General features: G+C 41.2%; 1 protein-coding gene across 3 annotated transcripts; it reads left to right on the top strand.

Moving 5' to 3' along the window:
• Positions 1-87: 87 nt before the first annotated feature.
• On the top strand, positions 88-18,206 carry fam193a (family with sequence similarity 193 member A). 3 transcript variants are annotated; one of them, XM_056372113.1, is made up of 24 exons: positions 88-480; positions 2,204-2,278; positions 4,033-4,275; positions 6,821-6,996; positions 7,111-7,278; positions 7,758-8,004; positions 8,230-8,354; positions 8,506-8,653; positions 8,769-8,843; positions 8,947-9,021; positions 9,111-9,223; positions 10,060-10,302; positions 10,454-10,610; positions 10,825-10,971; positions 11,527-11,805; positions 12,158-12,380; positions 12,506-12,862; positions 14,141-14,423; positions 14,529-14,715; positions 14,839-15,078; positions 15,234-16,134; positions 16,625-16,706; positions 17,159-17,260; positions 17,778-18,206. In XM_056372113.1, the coding sequence occupies exons 1-23, from the start codon at positions 259-261 to the stop codon at positions 17,250-17,252; spliced, it is 4,860 nt and encodes a 1,619-aa protein (XP_056228088.1). In that variant the 5' UTR covers positions 88-258; the 3' UTR covers positions 17,253-17,260; positions 17,778-18,206. The 3 variants fall into 3 exon arrangements, with proteins under 3 accessions (XP_056228088.1, XP_056228089.1, XP_056228087.1); XM_056372114.1 differs by having other exon boundaries at positions 12,506-12,814; positions 17,159-18,206; XM_056372112.1 differs by having other exon boundaries at positions 17,159-18,206.
• Positions 18,207-22,526: the final 4,320 nt, after the last annotated feature.

Below are 22,526 nucleotides of genomic sequence, written 5' to 3'. Positions count from 1 at the left end.
AAACTCAATTTCCCATAAGCCTCGGGATGGGAGACGCACACGTTACAACGCAAGCTGAAGTCTGGCTGAGGCAGTCCAGCTAGAGGCCATATTGGAATCTATGAAGTCGGCTTGCACTTTGATGGAATTGAGTGTCTGTCGTTTTGGGAGTCTCCAAATCGCTACCCCGGACTTATACCCGAGTGATTGCGCCAGGCATTCCACTTGAGACCCTGCCAAGTCTGGACGGCAAGTTGTCTCGCTTCTTTTGTGGAAAAAATGAGTCCCACCGATGCTAAACGAGGGGCTAAACGCAGGAAGAACAAGCGGGGCGGTGGCAGTAGCTGCAGTGCTGTCTGCAACACCAGCGGTGGCAAGGCCGGGGTTGCCACGGCCCTAGGCTGTGCGGGACCAGCAACACCTGCCTCTGTCGTCAGCTTTTTAACACCTGGGAGTACAGGCAACGGGAATATAGGGTCCATCACGGGCATAAACGGAGAGGTAAGCGTGTCACACAATGTTAACCGGTGCATGTCAAAACGGGGGCGACTAGCTAGCAGCGTTATCAACGACACAAATCTGATTTGGGCCCGATACTGATGCGAGGAAGGCAGCTAGCTAACTAACCTATACAACGTAGGTAGAAATTAACTGGCTTAATTATCGCTAATGCTGGTTGCTGTGCTTTGTGGGGCACCTTGCCAGCTAGCAAGCTGCATAAGTTAGTGATGTAGTTAATGTAGCCATTCTTATGTTGTAACAAATGCCGTAAACATTAGGCTGCTTTTGCCCTGGCCGAACGCTGACTACTACCGTTAGCTTAAGTAAGATATCGTAGCTGAATCGACAACAAATTAAACACCACGAAGCATTATTTTGAGCTAATACAGTCCAGGTAGGAGGAGATTTCATTGACCAAGGTAAGATTATTCTGTAGGACCATTATGTTCAACACGGTTGGCCCCCAAGCTGCTGTTACACAGATAAACACTAATGCTAGCTAGTGCTAACAGTTGAGATTACCAACAACTTCAGCCCCGCCGGGCCTCGATGTGTTTTTACAAGCTGACCTTCCACTTTTTCTTGTTTATAAAGGTTTATAACTTGGTCATATCTGCTCCTTGTTAGGCTGAACAATCTGTCAAACTTCAGTTATCCAAGTTAGCTCAGTTATATACCTTAAGTTGGCACTAAAACAAGAGCTTACATTGACACCATGAGATGCTCGGTAGTTTCCTTGCAATTGATGTATGTTTAATGGTTCAACTCATAGTTGTCGATTTATAAGTTAGTTGCTTAGGTTCTGGGATCACCGAAATCACAAATGTAGCCTATAAGTGTGTAGCCTTCCTGCATGGAGGTGAAAGGTGTCTGTATATTTTTTTGTGTATAATTGATGTGTTGTTGAAACTATATAAATATATAAAAGTCTTTAACCTAGCAAATGCATGTATGTACATGTGTAGCCTATGTATTCTTTGGATGTTGTGACCGCTCCATCTAGACAAATCTTGCATATCAGAAGAATTACTTCCACTTCATCATAAGAAAATTATACACTCTGAGAAATGCTTTTTAATAAGATATATAAAGTTGGATAAGTGTGCTCACAGAGATGATTCCAAACTGTGATATTTGTTGACCCTAAACTAATATACAAATGTTTGTCCGATAACATGACATTAACTTTAGTTTTGTCTCAGCTGTACATCCACTACCAAATTGTATTTAATGTTGGGAATGAAAGGATCTGTTATGAATTTTAACCAGTCAGTTTTACAATTATTTACAATTACCAAAAAAGCTAACAAAATTTCAACTGTCTGCATGGCTAGGTACTACTAGGGGCAGGTGGGAAAGTGTTCTTTTGTAATTGGGTGAATTGACTCTCAAATGTCCAATCATGAATCATAGACACAATGTTTGCATAGTAGTCTACCTGTCTCGCACTGTAGGAATGTACAGGCCGGACTTTACTGCTTATCAGTTTTGTACCTTGCATGTGCACCACACACACATCAAAACATACAGAACTCTACTTGACACGCTCACCATGTTAATCAGCAGTAGATCCAAAATTAAATCAGAAATCTTTACAGGTGATTGACTCTCCCTGTCCTAATATATATATATATATATATATATCTTTTAGTAATTGTAATTAATCCAGCACATAACCAATTGGTCAATTCTGTGTTAACATCAATTTGTTTTTGTCTCTCAGGTCAACGTGAACAACAGTGTTACACCGCAGTTTACAGAAGGACCAGTGAACGCTGACTTCTCCGGAGTCCTACAGGTAAATTCACATTAGGTGTTTCAGAAGTCCATTTAAAGACACTGTTGAATTTTCTTCCAAAGTCATGCTCATTTTGCCGAAGACAATGTACATCATGCCGAATCTTTAGGTACACTAGAAGGAGAAGCACACTACAAGATGTCTCAGCGATCAATTATAACACAAATTTCAGTCTTGGCAGCACTTTTTGTTTTCCTTACAACAGTGTTACAGTGTTGATCACTCAGAAGCAGCTGTCTGTTAGCATTCAGGCAAATTTTAACTGACAGTCATCAAAACTTTTCCTTTAAGGGAAGATTTAACATAAGCAAAACTTTATACTAATGCAATTATTCTGGGCAGGGACATTAATAGTCATAAATATAGAAAAGCAGCTAAACTTTGAATCACAGCATCTGAACGATTGGTGATAAAATTATATCAGAATATAACCATATTCCACTAAGATCTGTGTCATAAACTAAGGCTACATGAATCATAATGTTTTTTTCCAAATTAAATCACTCTGTTTGACGAGTCACAAGTACAGACGTTTCAACATACACATAATTGAGCATGTTCAGATATGCTGTCATGTTTACACTTTACTAAGTAAGTAATAGGGTTGTGTGTGTGTGTGTGTGTGTGTGTGTGTGTGTGTGTGTGTGTGCGCCTGCCTGCGTGCGTGCGCGTGCGTGCGTGTTCAGAATAAGACATTGTACTAAGCCCACATGGTGAATCAAATAATTCACCTCAGGCTTGTTCAGAATATATCATGTGGCTATTAACCTGAGTTGCCTTATATTTTTGTCACTACACCCTGATGTAGTTGTTATAGTATAAACAATACTTGTTATGTTGCTAAAAAGGCTCCACGTGAATCAGTGAAAAATTGTTTGATTACTAAGATTATATATATATATTTTTTTTAAATACATTGTTGTAATAAATTGAAAGTAGAAATGTATGAAACATTATCAGGTACTACTTTTTTGGTATCAGAATGGATCTGCCTTTTGGTCACAAAATACCACTGCTGGAGGAATGGTTGATTTTGAGAAAAACCCACAGCAACCAAAGATTCAGAATTTCCTGGGAACTATTGGCACACCTGTAAAATTTTGCTGAAATGAATGAAAATCAACCTTTTTTTTTTTTTTTTCAACCCTAAAACCATATTGCTCACAGACACACACTGTCAATATGGCTATCATGAATTGAAACGTCTGGCTGCTAATTATGTGTTTGTGCCACGCTGTGGTTCACTCACAGAGGGCTGTGCATTAGGTGAGAATTTGCAGCATCTGAATAGAGTGCAGTAAGGTGGTTTAAACAAACAGAGCACCCAGAGTGCAATGGGTTTCAAATAATAATGTGATCTGGCTTAATATATTACAGATACTGATCAACCTTGGTGCCACGGTCAATCAAACCTAAATTCTCATCAAAAAATAATAAACCAAATCTTGCACTTTGCTTTTTAAAGAAAATAATTGGCGTTACAAATCATATTGACTAACATAGCTTGATGTGCATAATTTTTCCCTCAACAAATAACTGAAATGAGCCACTGTGTAGACATTTTTAAATTATGAAATATCTTTTATATTTATTTACATTTATATTTTAAAATACCTCTCAAAGTAAATTGTTTGTTTATATTATGTTTTTATGAACAGTAATTGCATTGTAACTTTTAGCAATTGCTGAAGTGGCTGCATACCTTATGGTATATTTTCTTTCTCTACTTCCCCCTGCTAACACATCCACCAAAGACCCCATTCACGTTTGGCTTGAACCAGCGGGCGCCCTACACGGCCGGTGATCGCTGCCTCTTATGCCGATGTGAGCGTAAAGACAGTGCCGTGCCTTCAGAGGCAGGGATCTCTGGCCAGAATGGTACAGCACAGCCCGCCAAGACACCCAGTGCCCTCCAGCTGCCTTTGTGGGTGTGCTCTGACTGCAGGCGCACAGTAGAGAAGGAGGATCGACACACTGCTCTGGAGCAGTCATTGGGGGTAAGTCACCTGGGGATAAAGCATTTAGAACTCTTTATAGAAGAGTGTTGAAGTGAAAAAATGTTTGTGGCTGCAGTGAAAGGACTGTAAGTCCTATGGTTCTCTGCATGATTACTGATGCCACATTTCTGCAGTTTAACACAGCTGTGGCTGTTAGTCTGCCAGTGGATGGTGTAACTCTTCTGTTCTCTTGGCACCTCTGGTTCTTTGCCAGAAAGGTTAAAACAGATGCAGCAGTCACATGTAGCAGCTGTTGCTGTAAAAAGAATGTAATAATGGACGTCATCAAAATTGGCTTGGTTGAACTATGGCTAAATGATGGTATCTAAGTCAAATATGCAAATACTATCAAGTACCTGGGACAAGGAGCACTGCAGTAGACAAACACTTTCAATACAATGTAATACAAATGCATACATAGAGACAATCATCATAATCATCATACATACAAAATCTTTATATTTTGTACTTCTTGGATTTCATCAGAGGAAATATTTTCTTAGACCTATGCTGTATAGATGTTATTATCTCTTAGGTTAATACCGCATATAAAAAGCTTTTTTATGTTGGACAGCCCGTCGGATGCACTCATCTTGTGTCTTTGTAAGGATAACACTAATTTAGCAGTGGAAAAATCTTGTGATTCAACACAGCATTTTTTTAGCTGGAATACAAAGTCACTTTTCTTCTACTGGATTGTGCTTTAGGGTGGGATTATTGGTTGTAATTAATATGGGTATTGACTATTAACAACGTTTGACTTTTATTTTCTTTTATTACAAATTGTTTTTTTTTCATGTCTGGTTTGATCAAGAGTGAAACGTAATGAGTAGGACAATGAGTTATTTGTTGCAAGAAATGTACATGTGCTAGTGAATACTTTAAACTAACCAAAGCAGCATAACTCAAATCCTTCTTCAAGACTTCAAGTAGTTGTAAATGTTACATTCACAAACTTGTTCACATCTTATTGATCAGGCTTTACATTAAGGTTTATCAGGTCTATGGGGGGTTTATGTTTCCTTGGTTGTGGGTGTGTGAGGCTTGGCTGTTGAGCTTGGGTTTGGTTTCCTCCTAAATGTATTGTTCCATTGCATCCTTACAAAAGGGAGGGCACTGTGCTGACTCACAATAACACGGTCCTGTAGTAAACAAGCCAAACCACTGGAAATCTTTCACTGTGAAGCAGCTGCAGAAAGTTTGCATTAACAGGCAAATGGCACATAATTATAGCATAGGTCTAGTAGCCTACCAGTGATTAGAAACCACTGAGGCTTCTGTCTTTGAGTCATTGAGGTTGGCAAAGTTTGTTAATGCTGACTCTGGTAAACAAAACGTAGAAATTGCTCTATATATAGATTCTGACAGAATCTACATCAGAGATGAAACATTACCGGTTTCACGCTATATCACGGTAGACGTGCTAGGCGGTTAGTATTACCGTTCAAATTTTAATTATCACTATAAGCGTGGTCGATTACCATGGTTAATTACTGTGGTTAATTTGACCCACGTTAGGTTCTGTAAGGCATGGACCAGCATCAGTCTCCCAGACGCATGCGCGGCAAGCAACGTGTGTTTATGTGTCAGTGAAAACATGGTGGAAAGCAGCAACAGCGCTGCTCCGGAGATTTTTCAGGCTTCTAAAAACTTTTTACACCAAAGTTAGCGGGTATAAGCGGAGTGAACCCGTTAAAAAAGAAAGCGATTGAGGGGCGTTGAGCAGGCGCCCCATATGTAGAGGCTACAGTCCTCGCTGCAGCAGGCCCCGGTTCGAATCCCGCATGGGACAGCCCTTTACTGCATGTCATTCCCCCTCTCTCTGCCTCCCTATTTCCTGTCTCTTTCTACTATCCTGTCCAATAAAGGCACAAAAGCCCCCAAAAAAATGCTTTAAAAAAAAAAAGCGATTGACTACATTTGTAGCCGCGGTGTTTCTGGTTAAACAGCACCACACTTGACAGGTGACGTGTGTCTACAGTGTCTGTGCTGTGAAAGACATCACAGCACAAAAAATTTTATAAATTTGCTATTCCCTTGTTTACGGAGTAGGCATGCAGCAGGCAAACCCACTCCTGCTACTGGTCCCTTATGACATAGATGTGTTGGACATGTTATTATTTTAATGTTTAAATGCATTCACTTGGTGAAATGATTTCAGGTTGTGTTGTATTACTTTTTGAACATTTTCAGCGCATTTTAACAATATTGTGATAATACTCATAACTGTGATCATTTTTGGTAACTATAATCGGGATACTAAATTTCTATACCGTTTCATGTCTAATCGACATATAGAGCAAAGGATGACAAGATGAAGCTGTGACAGTCGATCTTCATTCACAATATATGCTTTATTTTGGGCTTTCTGTATACTGCTGTTGACACGCCTGGTGTGTGCTGGTCATATGGTCTGCTGTCGCAGCATGTTTTGGAAAAACAACACGGCCATTTATACGTTTCTTTAAAGCTTTGCTCACTTGTATCTTTAGGAAACTGAAGATTGTTTTGTATCTCAGACTGCTGTTTTTGATATTTCACACAGAGCCAGGACTTCCTTTTGCACATGCCTGTGGGTAATGGAAACCTGGGCCAGGAGGCAGCCACAGGGGACAGACTGACCACTGCTGCGCCTACACTACCCATGCTCCCTGCCCCAGACCTTACCGCACCAATGCCTGCTGATACAGTGTGCAGCTGTGAAGCCTGCAACGAGAGACGGTCAGTTCAGATTGATTATCCTTGAAGTAAATTTAGATTCTGTTGAGTAAGTTTAATTCTTTCGTGTATGTGTGTGTTAATGAAATCTTCAAAAATTCATGTCCTGACTTACAGGGAGATCTCTGCTGAGTCAGAGAGGGAGTCGCAGCAGCTGCAAAACCACTGGTCGGAGGTTCGCTACCTGGTGCGCTGCATCTACCGTCAGACAGGAACACCACTAGCAGATGACCATGACCAGCCCTTAGAGAGAGACAAGGAGGGAATGAAGGAGCTGGTGGACAGGTATAAAAACAAACACAGCTTTGCCTCATTTCTATCTTTTGGGGTATGTGTCCACTAGGGGTCTCTATTGAACTGCAGAAGCCTCTGAGGATGCAGGAAACAAGTCTGTAAAAACAATCAGAGGCCTGAAAGTCTACGAAAGCAGTGATGTCACCAAACTGACACTACTTCCTTCTTTACTGTAATTGGCCAGGTTGAAAGCTCCATAAAATTTAATCTTTACTTCCTTTTTATATGGCATATTTCCTGTTGAAACAATATGTTTCATGGCCATTCCATGACTCACTGAGCGAACATTTTAAACTGTAGACAAAGGGGAGATGAAGGTGAGAAAACCCGTTTAATTCAGTTGGAACATCAATGTGTGGCATTTCCGAAAGTTGTTTTGGCTGGACTGTTCATTTACACCCACTTATTCAGTCCAAATTTTAAGATTAAGAATTTTTTTTAAGATTGATTGCTTTATTTTCCACCAATAGGCTCTGTGAGAAGGACCCCTACCAGCTATATCAACGGCTGGAGCAGCAAGCTCGTGAATATGTCTTGGAAATGAAGGTGCGGCTACTGAAGCACCTCTCAGCAGGCTCCAAGACTGTGGGACAATCGGGGACCGTGGCTGCAGCCCAGGGACCTCCTCAGGCCCACCAGTTCATCTCCCTGCTGCTGGAGGAGTACAGTGCCCTCTGTCAAGCTGCACGCACCATCAGCAGCTTCCTACTCACCCTGGTCAGTTTGTCCTTCTCTGCTGCCAGAGGTGGTGTGTTAGTGTCCTGTAGGTGGCATCAAATGCTATGGTTTTTTTTTTACCCTCTGAAGAATGAAAAGGGCATTGAAACTGAACCAAGGGAAAATATACTGTCACATAGATTACTATGTTTGAGATATCCATTACATGCATAACCTTTGTTACTGTCATTGTTTTGACTGTAATCCAAACCTTTTTTCCCTCAGGAGAATGAGCACCTTCAGAAGTTCCAGGTGACATGGGAGCTGCACAACAAGCACCTTTTTGAGAATCTGGTGTTCTCTGAACCGATCTTGCACAGCAGTTTACCTGCACTGGTCGCACAGCTGAAGTAAGACATAGACATTACCTTGACTGACACATTCATCCTTAGGATTTCTGTGCTATTACAGACCCAAATCACACTTAAACTAATCCTTTCCTGTGCCATTCAGCAAGTGTCTACTGGACTTTTGGCTTATTTTTAATCGCCCTTTTTTCAGACACGGCACAGCCTCCCACGATTCATACAATGAAGACATGTATAGGACCTTGTTAGAGAGCTACCAGCAGCTACAACAGGAGATGGCGTCAGTGGCTGCTGAATGGCAGGAGTGTGAGAAGAGGATTGATGACTATGTAGACGAACAGGTACGCAACATTCCAGATGATACATTTGGTACAGAGAATAATGTTACTTTTATTAAAAGGTGGTTCTTGATAAAGATGCAGCAATTAAAGGTCCAAGATTATGACTCTTTTGCAGCTGCTTTTCAAGGTGGAAGGTCAGAGTCTCACCAACCAAAGAACAGAGCCACACAAGTCCTTGATTAGCAAAAACGTAAGGGATTTTCAAGTTATATCTAAACTCTGCCATACAGTTTTTCCATTTTTAGTTTGCGGAAGTTCCTTTCATGTTCCTTTCATTATCTGCCCATTTTCAGACTTTGAAGACTAAGCAGCGAATGCTGAAGGAAGACTGGGAGTTCTTTAAGCAGAGGAGATTTATAGAAGAACAGGTACATTATGAGAAAATGCAGCTACCACGGCTGAGTTAAATGTACATTTCTCTGCTTCAGAGCAGCTTTTTATTTTGTTCTATTTATAGTTACCCAACAGTAAGAAGTCCCCAAGCGGAGATAACAACTTCACAGACACTATGAGGATGCTCTCATCTCGTCTGAGTATTCCAGACTGTCCCAACTGCAATTATCGAAGAAGGTGAGTTTTGAGGATCAGCTGTTGTGTCATTATCTGGCCTGAGGTCAGCTGTTGCTCATTTAAGTTGGATCAGACTTGATTTCACAACCATACCAGGACCCTTTAGAGGAAGTGGTCTGGAGCTAACATGATCTGACCTAAATCTGACTCAACTACAAGGTAAACACTGCAAGTATGGCCCCTGGAGTCAGGTGCTCTTTGCAAACTGGGGTGTGGTTGAGTGAAATCAAGAATTGCTAGCAGCTAGCCCAAGAAGTAATCGAGATCTGTAATAGACTGGCAACAAAGTACAAAACCGTCTTGATATTTTGGCACATGGGATCTTCCTCAGGATCTTCTTTGTTTACTTTATCACCTGCTTAGAGAAAAAAATACTCTCAAACGTAATTGATACTAGCTTTATTAACAAGAGAGGAAATTCATTGTTATGATCATTTTGTGTGAAATGTTTTTCAGTTTCTGAAAGATTTCATCCCTCACCTGTGAGTTGTCAGGGAATTGACCCCATTTTAAAATATATGTTCCTTCCTTTCAACTAACGAGTGACCTTAAGGATGAGATTATGAAACAGGCGTTGTTGTTCGACATGTATGGTTGGATTTGTCATTCATATTAAAATGGACTAACTCTTCCCCTTTTTTCCCACATTTGGGTCTTTGCAATAAATCCATTATTTTCTCTCCATACAATTGTATATTAACAAAACAAAAAGTTAACATAATGAAATGTGAATGAATGAAAGTTTATACAGTGTGAATTTGTATACTACTAACTGACATTGCTGTGATGATTATTGTAATATTAACTTTGTCCTCATCACCCAACCCATCCAACAGGTGCACATGTGATGACTGTAGTCTCTCGCACATCCTGACCTGTGGCATCATGGACTCTCCCATCGCAGAGGACCTCCACATCAAGCTCCCTCTGCAAGGGGAACCTCCCCGGGACTACTTGGCTGAGGTTCACCCTCCCAGCCTCTCCTCTGGCAGTTCAGCATCTGGCTCCAACTCCAGTTCTCCCATCACCATTCAGCAACATCCAAGGCTCATTCTTCCTGAAGGGGATACCAACACTTTGTAAGTCAGCCCGTCACTGTCCCAACCAGAAAACCTTCATACACAGTTTAGTATTATGTATCATCATAATTGCACACGTCTGCTGAAAAACAATAAATTTCCCCTCTCTCATTTTCCCCTAACCTGACTACTCATTTTTCTCTCGTTTTAGTATTAGTGATGATGATGAAGTGCCTCCGTTGTCCAGTAAGTTTGGGGACATCTACCCTATGACTGGTTATGAGGAGAGCAGTGTTGTGACTGCTGCTGTGAACGGTCTCCACAGTGACATCAATGGGGAAGGGGAAAACGTGGCACTAAAGGCAGGGGTGAGTTCTGTATTGTGATGTTACTTAAAAAAAAATGCCCAAGAGTAGTTGTGAATTTCCCTGCCGAGTTTCTGGATGATGAAACCAATATTCATTATGAGTGGGTTACCGGCAGTTCGGTAAATATTCTGTGAACTATTTGCTAATTCATGGTTCATTGTCATTCCAATTCATTACATTTCCTAATTCTCTGTTTTACATACTTTTGTCTCAGTCTCCTCACATTACCAGCAGCAGTAGTTCATCAGAGGGTGACGAGGAGGAAGCTGATGGTGAAGTCAGTGGGGAGCCCCCAGGGCAGCAGGAGGAGCTTTCCTCAGGGAAGACCAACAGTCCTCCACCCGCTTACAATCACCAACAGGTATTCCCACACTTTCTTGTGCAGTTCATCATTTCCTGGGAATGTTGTGAATGAACATGTTGCACATACACAGTTAGTACTTACCTCGTAATACTTTATTTCGTACTGACCAAAATCTGTTCACAGCACTGATAGGCAAATCCTGTTAGTACAGAAAGCAGACATCAAATGTTTCCCCAGAATCATAATCTTAATCTTCTTAACTTTCTCATTTAGAGATGCTTTATTGAGGAAAAGTTCTGATGCTGCTTGTGTTTGGACAATTTAACTGGAGAAGTTTGACTTCTTTTGGTAAATGGAAAATAAGTAGTTGGTTAACAAATCCACACATTGGAGAAGCTGGAACCAGAGAATATTTGGCATTTTTTGATGATCAAAATTGTTATCCATTTAATTTTCCATCAATCAATTAATTCTTTCAAATCCACTTGACAGCATATAAGACAAAATTGTCTTTTTTTGTTTTACATGTAAGGGATGTTGTCTCATATTGGGGAACACACACTCCAGAGTAAAAGCAGACACTATGTTGTGAATTTGTGTTACCGCTCTCAGGTAGAACAGGTCCAGCATGCCTGCGAGTGCCACGTATGCAACCAGGACCCCAGCTCCTCCACCCTCGGCCTTGCCACATGCCTGCCCCCTAGTCGGCTCCACGCTGCACCTCCCCCTGCTGTTGGACACCAGTTCTTCACTGACAGCAAGACTCCCCCTGCCCACCCTGCCCTCCACCTCTACCCCCACATCCACGGCCACCTGCCCCTACACAACTTCTCCCGGCCCCTACTGCACCCCACACTCTACCCACCCAGTCCTCCTCTCACACACAGCAAGGTGAGGATAATTCATGAGCCCGTACACCCATGAGGCTAGATGTTGATATGAATTACTTTCTTTGTACAATGTATAAAATTAGAGATACGAGAGTTTCTGTAAGGGAAAATTGATTCATTTCCTTATCACTGGGGTTTTTTTAAGGTTCCAGGAACAATACTAAGCTTAGTTGTATCTAGTTTCACTTAGTTTCACTGTCATTTTACTTGTCTGCCACAAGGGGTCAGACCTACCCCAATTTAAGACAAATTGAAAGCAATCCAAAACTGAAGTGTATGCCAGCTCCAATCTCTTGATCTCATAAACCCAAGCTGATTTATTTTATAACATTTCTCTTCTTTTTATTCTAAAGCCTCTGCCCCCAAACCCAACATCAAACCACTCAGCAGCCAAGCAGCCTGCCTTTAGCCCATCACTACCAGAGCATGTCTACCAGAACTGCTTTGGCAGTGCAGGGGGAACAGGTGACTGGAACAGCTCACTGCAGTGCCTCTCACTCAAGTTTGAGAATCTGTGGGATGCTGCTGTGATGAAAAGCTGGAATCCATCTGTGCTGTTGCCCGAGTCCCTGCCAGGTGAGTCACTCACACATAAAAGAAATGTCCAAAAACTGAGCTGAGATAAAAAAAAAAAAAACATTTTTAAAGTCTCAAAACCTGTTTAAATCATGCCGTCCCCCACATTTGTTGTTCATCAACAGGTGACATGCTTGGACCACCCCTCGCTGATGTCCCTCTCCCTCCAACATCATCCATCAGCCCGCAAGGGGAACACCCATCACTGCCCACCCCTTTACCCCCTTCCTCTTCCTCATCATTGTCATCGTCTTCTTCATCATCATCGTCGTCATCATGCTCCTCTTCAGAAGCCAAAGAGCAGAAGAAGAGTGGTGCCAAGAAGAAGTGTCTCTACAATTTCCAGGATGCCTTCATGGAGACCAACCGAGTAGTGATGGCCACCTCCGCCTCCACGTCCTCTGTGTCCTGCACTGCCACCACTGTCCAGTCAAGTAATAACCCACCCATCCACCTAGCATCTAAAAGACCCAACTCTTTAGGTAATATAGGAGGGTAGGAGCAGTGGTTAGGTTTGTATAGATGATGGGCCTTTTTTAGGATTAACCAATGGGCCTCTTAGAAAACCAGAGAGATTACTTGAGTGTGTTAAACCAACTAAGGAAAATGTTTTTGCAAACTGAGTTGAAGAATGAATTTTCACTGGGAGAAGGACATGATGACTTCTCTTGCTTGCCTTTTTATTAACAGCCTCTCCTAGACTTCAGCAGGATAAACATTCAGTTTTTCTGTGGCAGTAGTTTTTCAATAAATGATGAATTCCCAGTCATTTAATGAAATGGTAATAAATCAATAAAACAAAATCAGAAGTGAAAAGGAAAAATCAATAACCAATCAAAATGTCAATAAATTTTTTTTTTTTAATTAATAATAATTACATTGTAAGACAATGAAATGAATTAGTGCACACAGAATACCGTAAAAATATTGAGCAGTTGTTGTGCCCACTTTATATCAATAGTACCGTTAAATGAAAAATCACAGGAAGCTAAACACAGAAGTAACTGACAACATCAAGCAAGAAATACAGGAAGACGGCATCATCATTCATGGACCTGCTTTTAAGTCAAATTGAAAGTTGAATTCTTCTCACTTTATGTTAAGGAGTTATAAAGTGACCCTGCAGCTCTTGTGCATAATTTTCCATATATATATATAAAAAAAAAAGTGGAAACAGTGTCTAAGACTCTGGGTGGGTGTTTCTCCTGGCAGCAGTTGAGTGACATTTGAGGGCGAGCATTGCCAGGAGACCGGCTTTCAACACTGCTGAGTGGAACATGGCAGAGCCCTGCGTAGCCGCTAACACTGATACATGACCTCACCGCCACCACCTTTTTCTACATGTCTAGCGTAATGTTGGTTATGCACAGTTGATGGTTTAGGACGTCTGTCCCATTACAACATTAAACACCTCCTAGTTAGCTTGGCAAGCAAGCAATCTAGGCTGCAAGTACAAGTCAGATAGCCTAGCTTGCTAATGTTAACACTAATGTAGGGGGCACGATCATCAAAGAAAAGTTAATAAAACTCAAAATCATACTTTTTTTTTTTTTTTTTTTTTTTAGAATTTTTTTAATTTCATTTCAACTTTAAAGGAATCTTCCTTTCTTATATTAAAACATGAATCCTAGTTAATTATCTGATATTGCTTGATTTCTTGTTTCATTTTATGGAAGGTCTGTATGTGACCATGTGTTGTAACAAAATTGTTTTTGGCTTAAGAGCAATGGTCTCATCCGGTGCATCTTTGTCTCCTCTAGACGATGTATTTCACAATCTAGGTAAAGAGGACCATAGGCAGCCTGCCCCAGTTGCCCCTAGAAACGGCTCCACAGGATTGACCTCCCTCCCTCCGCTCTCGGGCCCTGCCCTGCCCCCAGCACCCACCACACACCTTCCCACTATGGGATCACAACCCTTCCCAAAGATGGCCGCTCCCGCCCCAGACTTTGTAGAAGCCCATCAGGGTTTGTGTCTCCCGCCTGCAGAGCCTCCAGCCTCCTCAACAGATGGTCCCGTCAGTGCCCCACCCAGTGTCTGCAGGTAAGCCATTAATGAAACCTAATATTAATGACTGAGGTTGATTGGTGGTAAGGGTGATTTTGTTGTCTGTGATGAAAAAGTAGTTCTAAGTATCAATCTTTTCAGTGATCCTGACTGTGAGGGCCATCGCTGTGAGGGGAATGGGGCGTACGAGCACCAGCCGTACGACGGAGAGGAGAGTCAGGACGAGGACAGTTGTTCCGAGCATAGCTCTTCCACCTCCACCTCCACCAACCAGAAAGAAGGAAAGTACTGTGACTGCTGCTACTGCGAGTTCTTTGGACACGGAGGGGTAAGACGCATTTATTATTAAGTGAAATCAACATGTTAACCTAAAATTAGCATCGTTTTCTGGCAGATACAAATTACAAGTACTAGTTAGTCTCCTTATTGTTTGCATCTCTTCCTGTTTCAGCCTCCAGCTGCTCCTACCAGTCGAAACTATGCAGAGATGCGGGAGAAGCTGCGGTTGCGCCTGACAAAACGTAAGGAGGAGCAGCCGAAACGTGAGGAGCAGCAACCAGTGATAGAACGAGATGGAGGGGTGGAGGACCACAGGCGGGTGGAGGACCTGTTGCAGTTCATCAACAGTGCTGACAGTAAACCTGCCTCCAGTTCTAAGGCAGCCAAACGGGCCAGGCATAAACAAAAGAAGGTGAAAGTCCCAATAACTTCAGAGGTCTTCTTAGAAATGTCACAATAACCTCTGGTCTATAACCATGATCCATCTATATATGTGTAACTCTGCTAGTATATAATTTTGGTTTAAGTTGTAGTAATGCTGAAAGTGTGCGTCTCTATGTGCTTCAGATGGAGGAGAAAGCCCGTCTGGAGGCAGAGGCCCGTGAAAGGGAGGAGCAGCTGCTGTTGGAGGAGCAGCAGCGGCGGCAGGAAGAGGAAGAGGCGGCGCTTCAAAAGGAACTGCTCCGGTTGCAGGAGCTGCAGCAACATCGTGCTGCCAAGAAGAAAAAGAAAGAGAAAGCAAAGGAAAACACCGCACCCCCTCAAAACAACCCACAACCCCTTAAACAGACAGCTCAGAACGTCCTAGATAATCTTCAGAATGGAAAGTCACAGCTGCTTCAAACCCTCATCCGCCTCCCCGACCAGAGGGAACCAAGATTTGACCCCGTACCCCAGCCCAACACACAGCACAGCCCAAAACGCACCAGTGACAAGGGGTTTTCTGCTGAGACCAACATCCCAAACTCTCCAGCCAGCCTCCACAATGGCACTTCTACATCTCACCTCGAGGTCAACAGTAAAGTTAAGGCCAAACAGTCTGCGAAGGTGGCCACTTGTGAGGCTGCAGTAAAGAAAGCCCCCGAGTTACCCAAGAGCTCAGATGTGACTGCAAAGCTCACTAACGGCACCCCCCCCACCACTACAACAGACACCAAAGCACCACAGATCAGGCCTGCTGAGGCTCTAGTTCCTCTCCCAACCACTGAACCGAGGAGAGAGGACAGGAGTAACAACAGAAGTGCCAGTGGAAAAAGGCAGCAGCAGCAGCAACAACAACCCCTGACCCAAATAAAGGAAGACAGGAGAAGTCCACCTGTGTCAAACCCCTCCCCGTCTCCCCCTCCGGCCCCCCAGTCTGAGCAGACCCAGCAAAATGGTAAACCTCCCAGTGCAGAGTCCCCACAGCCCAAAGGCAAGACCAAGAAGAACAAGAAGAAGAAGGGGGACAAGATGAACAGTTCAATAGGTTGGTATTATCAAGATTCAAAATTAGAAGATTCATATGTGTGTTAACCATAATGGTTTTGTCTTAATCTCTCTCCTGACCAGCTTTCTGATACAACAGATATCATGCTAGGTGAGGGAAATATGAACTGTCCTAAACAGAACACACTGACCAGGGACAGCTTTACTTGTCTACATTACACCAACATCTATTTCCTCACTTGTCTCTCGGGTATTCTGTGATACAACCACTGCGTTACAGCATGGTTATTCAATGTGTGCAGGGTGCAGATTGCTGCTCCCATTTGCTCTCACTGCTTTGACCAGGGAGTATGAGAAGTTACTTAATGTAGATCAACTTTCTCACATATATTCGTGTTGAATTTGCACTCTTACGGCCCTGTGTTGTGACAAGTGTGGTAGTGGTGGTGAGGCCACAAACAACAACAAAAAAAAGTTGTTAACACATAAGACCTAAGCTGTTACCATGCATGTATTTTATTTTGTTTTAGATGATGTATTCTTGCCCAAAGACATTGACCTGGACAGCACTGAAATGGATGAAACAGAGAGGGAGGTGGAATATTTCAAAAGGTATGTGTATTAAAGTTACCAACTTTTACTATGGGATATTTTTGAAATCTCTTGTAGAGTGTTTGCCCACTAGTGGTGCTATGGAGTTTCTCATGCAAGTCCCTGTTTGTTTCAGTGCTTAGTGTTTTAGTGCTCAAAAATGTCTGTGCACAAGAACAGTTTACGCTCTTCTGCTGACAGTTGGATAGTAATGAAACACATGTCAGCAAAGGCAAGGAAGAAGTTGTCTCCTTGGAAGCAAACATGGATGTAAACTATGCAGGTTTTAAATAATCAAAACTCTTTACTTCCCTATAAACATATCTTGTGTAGGAAAAGAAATGCATTCAGCATATTTTGTAGGCCTCAGGAAAACGCAAAAGGTAAACGTGTTTGGTTGACATGAAAACTCCACAGGGTATCCTTGCTATTTTAAATTAAGGTGTTTTTTTTTTTTTGTAATGTCTCCTCAGGTTTTGCTTGGATTCTGCTCGACAGACCCGTCAACGACTTTCCATCAACTGGTCAAACTTCAGTTTGAAGAAAGCTACGTTTGCTGCACATTGAGGGTGTTAGTGAGTGACTGTCAGGACACAATCAGTACCTTAACAGCTATACCAACCCACACGTTCCCCACCCAGACCCATCCCTTTTCCTCCACCCAACTGTTGTCCTCCCAGAACTTCTCTCCTGCTGTGCCCAAATCACACCCACGCTGCCTTGCTTTGTTCTTGTCGCTGTGTGGTTCCAACACAGACCCATCTGGACTGATCCACCCGCAGAACTAAAACAAAAATGAAATGAAATGACACAAAAAGAATCACAAAAATGCTACTTTACATCTGATTAATTTTCCTTGCGTGCTTGTGTGCTTCTAGTCTGAGTTGGGCATTTCTCTTGACTGAACAAGCCATGGTCTGAAATTATTTTCTTATTCTGGCTTACCTGTAGTCAAAAGATGCTTACTATGTCTGGATGGTTTCCTTCCAAAAAAAAGAGACAATGGAAACTACAAAAATATGAGAAATGTAATGAATTAAAAGCTGTATTTGAGATATTGTGGCTTACTATCCCATTGTTTCCCGTTCCTAGCACGGCATCTCATCCACATGATTGACAAGGGAATGGGCTTGGTCAGCTGGTTTCCACTCCCTGATTCCCCCCACCCCCCACCCCCCCTCACCACCACCACCACCACCACCACCACCCTATTTCACAGAAAGGAGGAAGGCGTAATACTTGACAATGTTCTTTTTTGGTTTTTAAGTTCTGTTTAACAAACTGTTGAGTAAAAGTGTACCAGTTACAGTTTTTGTTTTCTTGATTTTTGACCTGTAGCCAGCTTGTATCAGAATACTTTCAGAATGAAATTGAAAAAGAACAATACTCACACTATCAATCTGTTATAGAGTGTATATTGTATTAACACTGAAGCCAAACTGGCTACTTTTAACATATTGTTAAGTAATATTAAATCTTGTCTTTCTTTTTTGAAAGATGGAATACAGTAGTATGGCAGGATTATGTGTCTTGTGTCAAACCTTATTTCCTACATGCAGCAGAAATTGTGAACAAAGGACATGGACACTTAAAACTACACATACATTTAGGGGAAATATTCACTTTCAAAATTGATAACTCTTTAATATCTGTCCATGAAATATAAGGCTACAGTAATCACCTGGTTTGATTTGCATCATGGCTGGATGAACCTCCCAGGGGGCCCCAGGGCAAAGATTTGTTGTTGGGCCCCTACTGACCCCTACTATACATCTAAGTTTTATTTCCCAAGGAACCCAGAACCAAACGGCACATTAGAGCTGAAATGATGAGTAAATGAACCGATTAGTTGATAAACAGAAAATAGTTATCTTGGTATTGTTTTATTTTTATTTTTATTTTTTTTTAAGTTAAAATGCCAAAAATGCAAAGATACAGCTTCTCAAATGTGAATATTTGTTAATATATATATGTTAATATGTAGACTATTTGTAACAGTTTTCTGTCATAGTAAAAGTTTCTGACTCGGTCAGACAACTAAATTTATTTGAATATGTTCTCTTGGGCTTCAGGGAATAATGATGTAATCATGTTTTCTGACATTTTATTTACTGAACAATTTGACAATGATTATCAAAAAAAAATTGTCAGACCTAATGACAATTGAAATAATTAATGGTTGCAGCCTTTTTAGTACTCCTATGATGCAATAACATTAGCTTGCACTTGGTTTTCTGTGTGATAATTGCATGACACAGAAATAAATAAAAGACGATGTAGCGAAACTAAAACAGTTAAGGTCTTAAAATTAGACTTTGACACAGCATCTCTACAAGATGGACGACCCATTAGAGTAGTAGTTACTCTACTTCAGTGGTGCCAATTTGCGTAGCTCAAAGATTGAGCCTACCAGCACCTCTAAAGTTAACAGATTAACCTAAAAACCCCATATATAAAAATTTTAAACCTTGTATGGATTAAAAATATAATGTGTTAATAGTGAGGTTTAGAGGTGCTGGTAGGCAGATTTTGTTAACATTGGAAAGTTGGGCTGAGCCAGGCTACCTGTTTCTCTTTTGTGCTAAGTCTACCGGCTGCTGGCGGTAGCTTCATATTTAACAGACAAATGTGATAGTGGTATAAATCTTTACATCTAGCTAACTTGCTAATCAAGTGACAAACATATCGAGGTCATTTCATTTCAACACCATTGTTCCCATATATATATATGGGACCTGACAGTAATGTGAACTGTTTGCACTGAGGCAGGAATTTTACCTATTGTTGCTGTCTGCATGTTTGCGGCTACACAAGGTTGCAGGGTGAGTCACCCTCGGATATGTGTTCCTTTTGGGAAATCCACTAATTGATAGTCATATTCAGTCTAGAAGGCTAATGTAACTGAGTCATGTAGATCCCGAAGTTGTTTCAATTCTATGTTTGTAGGTCAAACAAAAAAGGCAGCTGCCACTAGGCTACTTCTGGCATTTACATGTAGCGCTATTTCATATATGCACATGAAACTCTAGGGAAAATTGAACTCAAGCAGTTATGAAATCAAGTACATTCCCTCAGGGTAAAGTGAGCGCGAAATGAGGTCATGCTATGGCTTATCTAGATGTAGATGAGCTTATGCATACCTTTCATAGTGTACATCAGCTGTGGTAATGCTGTTTAGCGTTTTTACACCAGTTTGTTTTGAATGGAAAAGAGGCATTATGACATTTTTGTAAACTTTTTGTAAGCAGTTAATCCCTGCTGAGCTTCCCTTTCTGCCATGTAATGCTAAAAATATGTTCAAGTTAATGTGTAACTGATCTTGACTTTCAATTTGTAGTTCATTTTTAACTGTTAAAAACTATATTCATATTTTCGTTCTTTCTTAAAAAGAAAAAAACAGATTTTAAGCAACTCCTGATTTTTAAAAAATGTCCAAAGCTTGTGCTGTGAAAGTACAGTATGTTCATATGTTTAGAGGCAACTGGATAATGTGGAAGAGGAAGTGGGTTACAATAATGTTCTTCACAGTGACTGCTTCCTCTTAACTTTTCCAAGAGTAACTTTCTTAAAACCCAGTGATTTCACTCTGAAAAATTACCACTCTTACAAATTTGATGAATGAGAGAACTGTGGTAAATGCGCTTCGTGTAAGCTTAGACAAAAAGGTTTTGGTTTGTGAGAGCTCCCACAGCAGATATGACTCATAATTTATTTCAGGTATGAATGACTGTCTGGCTGTTTGTAGAGCGTGCTCGCTCTCAGTCACCAGTGATGTAAGATCGGATATACCACATTTAAGCAAATGCCCCACAAAACTACGCAAATGTAGCCAAGTCAAAATCACCGGGCAAAATGTCTGAGAGGCTAACGTAGGCCATGATCTAAATAAAACATCAAAATGGCGCAGATTTCTGTTTTTTGATACAGGAAGAGATAAGAGCCACTCAAACCAACCTTTTCCCTTGGTTAATAAAACATTTATGTCCGTAGAAACCACTTAAAAAGCTTTCATCATGTGTTCTTTGAGGAAGATTTCCTTGATTTGTAATTTGCTGTAAAAATGGTCTTGGTTGATGAAGGAAAACACAATGGTGCACTCAGCAGTCTGACAATGACAGGGGAGAGCGCCAATAGGATTATTAAAAGGGATCAGAGCTGCCTTGTAGCTTGTAATCAGAACGCTGATCTTTTCATCGTCGACCGCCTGGAGCGCTTCAGGATCACATACATTTCCACAGAGGGAATCCCCCCCTCTTCTTTCCTGGCTACGATCTGCCACCATGCTGCTTTTGATGGCCAAAACCTTGGACTTCCTTACCAAAAAGCCTTGATAAAACAGCCAGCATTAATACCAGCTACCTCAACCAACATACGTTGAATTAAAATGATCCGCTCAAGTCGACAGCAATCCATTTTCTCATAAGCTTGTCTGCTTTTTTGGGAATTCCCTTGTGATGGCGGGAAATTCCCATTCTTTTAGGATATACACAAGATTAAAGGCCGTATCTATCCATTCTTTATTTGTCTGGATAAGTGTCAGGCTGAATTTTACCCTCTCTGTTAAAGTATATGACTGCTAGATCAGTACATCCTGATGCTTTGAAACCCGGTTCCAACAGGAACTGATCTACCACCGTCACCTGACTTTTCTTACTAATTCTTTGTCTCTTAGAAAAGTTCCCAGACACTCAGGTGGGGACTTGTGACCTATTTTTTTCCACTCTCAGATTGGTGGGTAGAGCGTTGTGGAAGTTCAGTCACATATAGACCCTTTTGTAAATGTGTAGGTGTATGCTGCTGGTGGTGGTGGGGGGGGAATCCCTAGAAGACAGCTCATGGCCTTTTTAGGGCTTGTGTGTATTTCTGCCAATGTGCCTGTGGTCGACTTTTAGACGAGATATTCAAGTTGCCCTTTAAAGCCAAAATTGGACCCAGTCATTTTGTAGGCACATGAATTTGAGGCAGGCTGTGTTATGTAAAGGAAATGGATGTGTTACAAAATAATTCAACCACAAACATTGTCCCCAGTTAGTTGACGAGTAAGTTATCATGTGGTGTCATTTGAACACTTGGGGACCTGGGGGATGTACCAACTTTCAAACCTCTTCATTTTGTTTTCAGAAGCAGACCTTTTCAACACTTCTAATTTTAAGGATTAATATCTTTAATTCTAGTATTGGTAGAAAAATTGGTTGAAATTGATCACCAAGTCAGAATTTTACTCTGAAAATCATCTCTGAAAATTTTACTCTGAATAGTTCAACATTTTGGAAAATATGTTTATTTTCTTTGATCACAGATAGTTGGATGAGAAGATTGATACTACTTATGCCTGTACCATTAATGTAAAGCTACCACTAGCAGTTGGGTTAGCCTAGCTTAGCATAGAGAATGGAAATAGGGAAAGCAGCTGGCCTGGCTCTGTCCATGATTACAAAATAGGCAGTTTATCAGTGAGGCAAGCTTGCAGTTTCTCCGTTTCCAGTCTGTGCTTAGCTAACCGAATACTTGGTAGCTTCTTATTTAACTAACCTCTTCTCATCTAACTTCATATGGTAAGAAAGTTTATAGCTTATTTCCCAAAATATAAAAAACATTTGCTTTAAAGCATGTAGTGAAAATGTAATGAAAACCCAAGCTTGTTTTTTAATTTTATCTAGAAATATATTTGATAATCCTGTGGTATTTAAATCCAGATTCAAACTTTTGCTGAATAGCAGCTACATTTACTGTACTGCTTGTGGGTTAAACTTAATTTTGTAACTGCTCTCTTTTGAAAGTTATAGTCTTCCTTTAAATGTGCCATGATCTGATCAGAGAACAATGCAGCAAAAAGCGATG

The sequence above is a fragment of the Seriola aureovittata genome, chromosome 3, assembly GCF_021018895.1.
Source record: "Seriola aureovittata isolate HTS-2021-v1 ecotype China chromosome 3, ASM2101889v1, whole genome shotgun sequence".
NCBI lineage: Eukaryota > Metazoa > Chordata > Actinopteri > Carangiformes > Carangidae > Seriola > Seriola aureovittata.
This window is presented reverse-complemented; position numbering and strand designations above follow the sequence as displayed.

Bases quoted from the DNA above. Each gene is read 5' to 3' on its own strand.
- fam193a (XM_056372113.1), top strand. From the start codon at position 259: ATGAGTCCCACCGATGCTAAACGAGGGGCTAAACGCAGGAAGAACAAG. The intron at 8,005-8,229 runs GTCAGTTTGTCC...TTTTTCCCTCAG, and splicing joins GCAGCTTCCTACTCACCCTG to GAGAATGAGCACCTTCAGAA. The intron at 12,381-12,505 runs GTGAGTCACTCA...GTTCATCAACAG, and splicing joins GTTGCCCGAGTCCCTGCCAG to GTGACATGCTTGGACCACCC.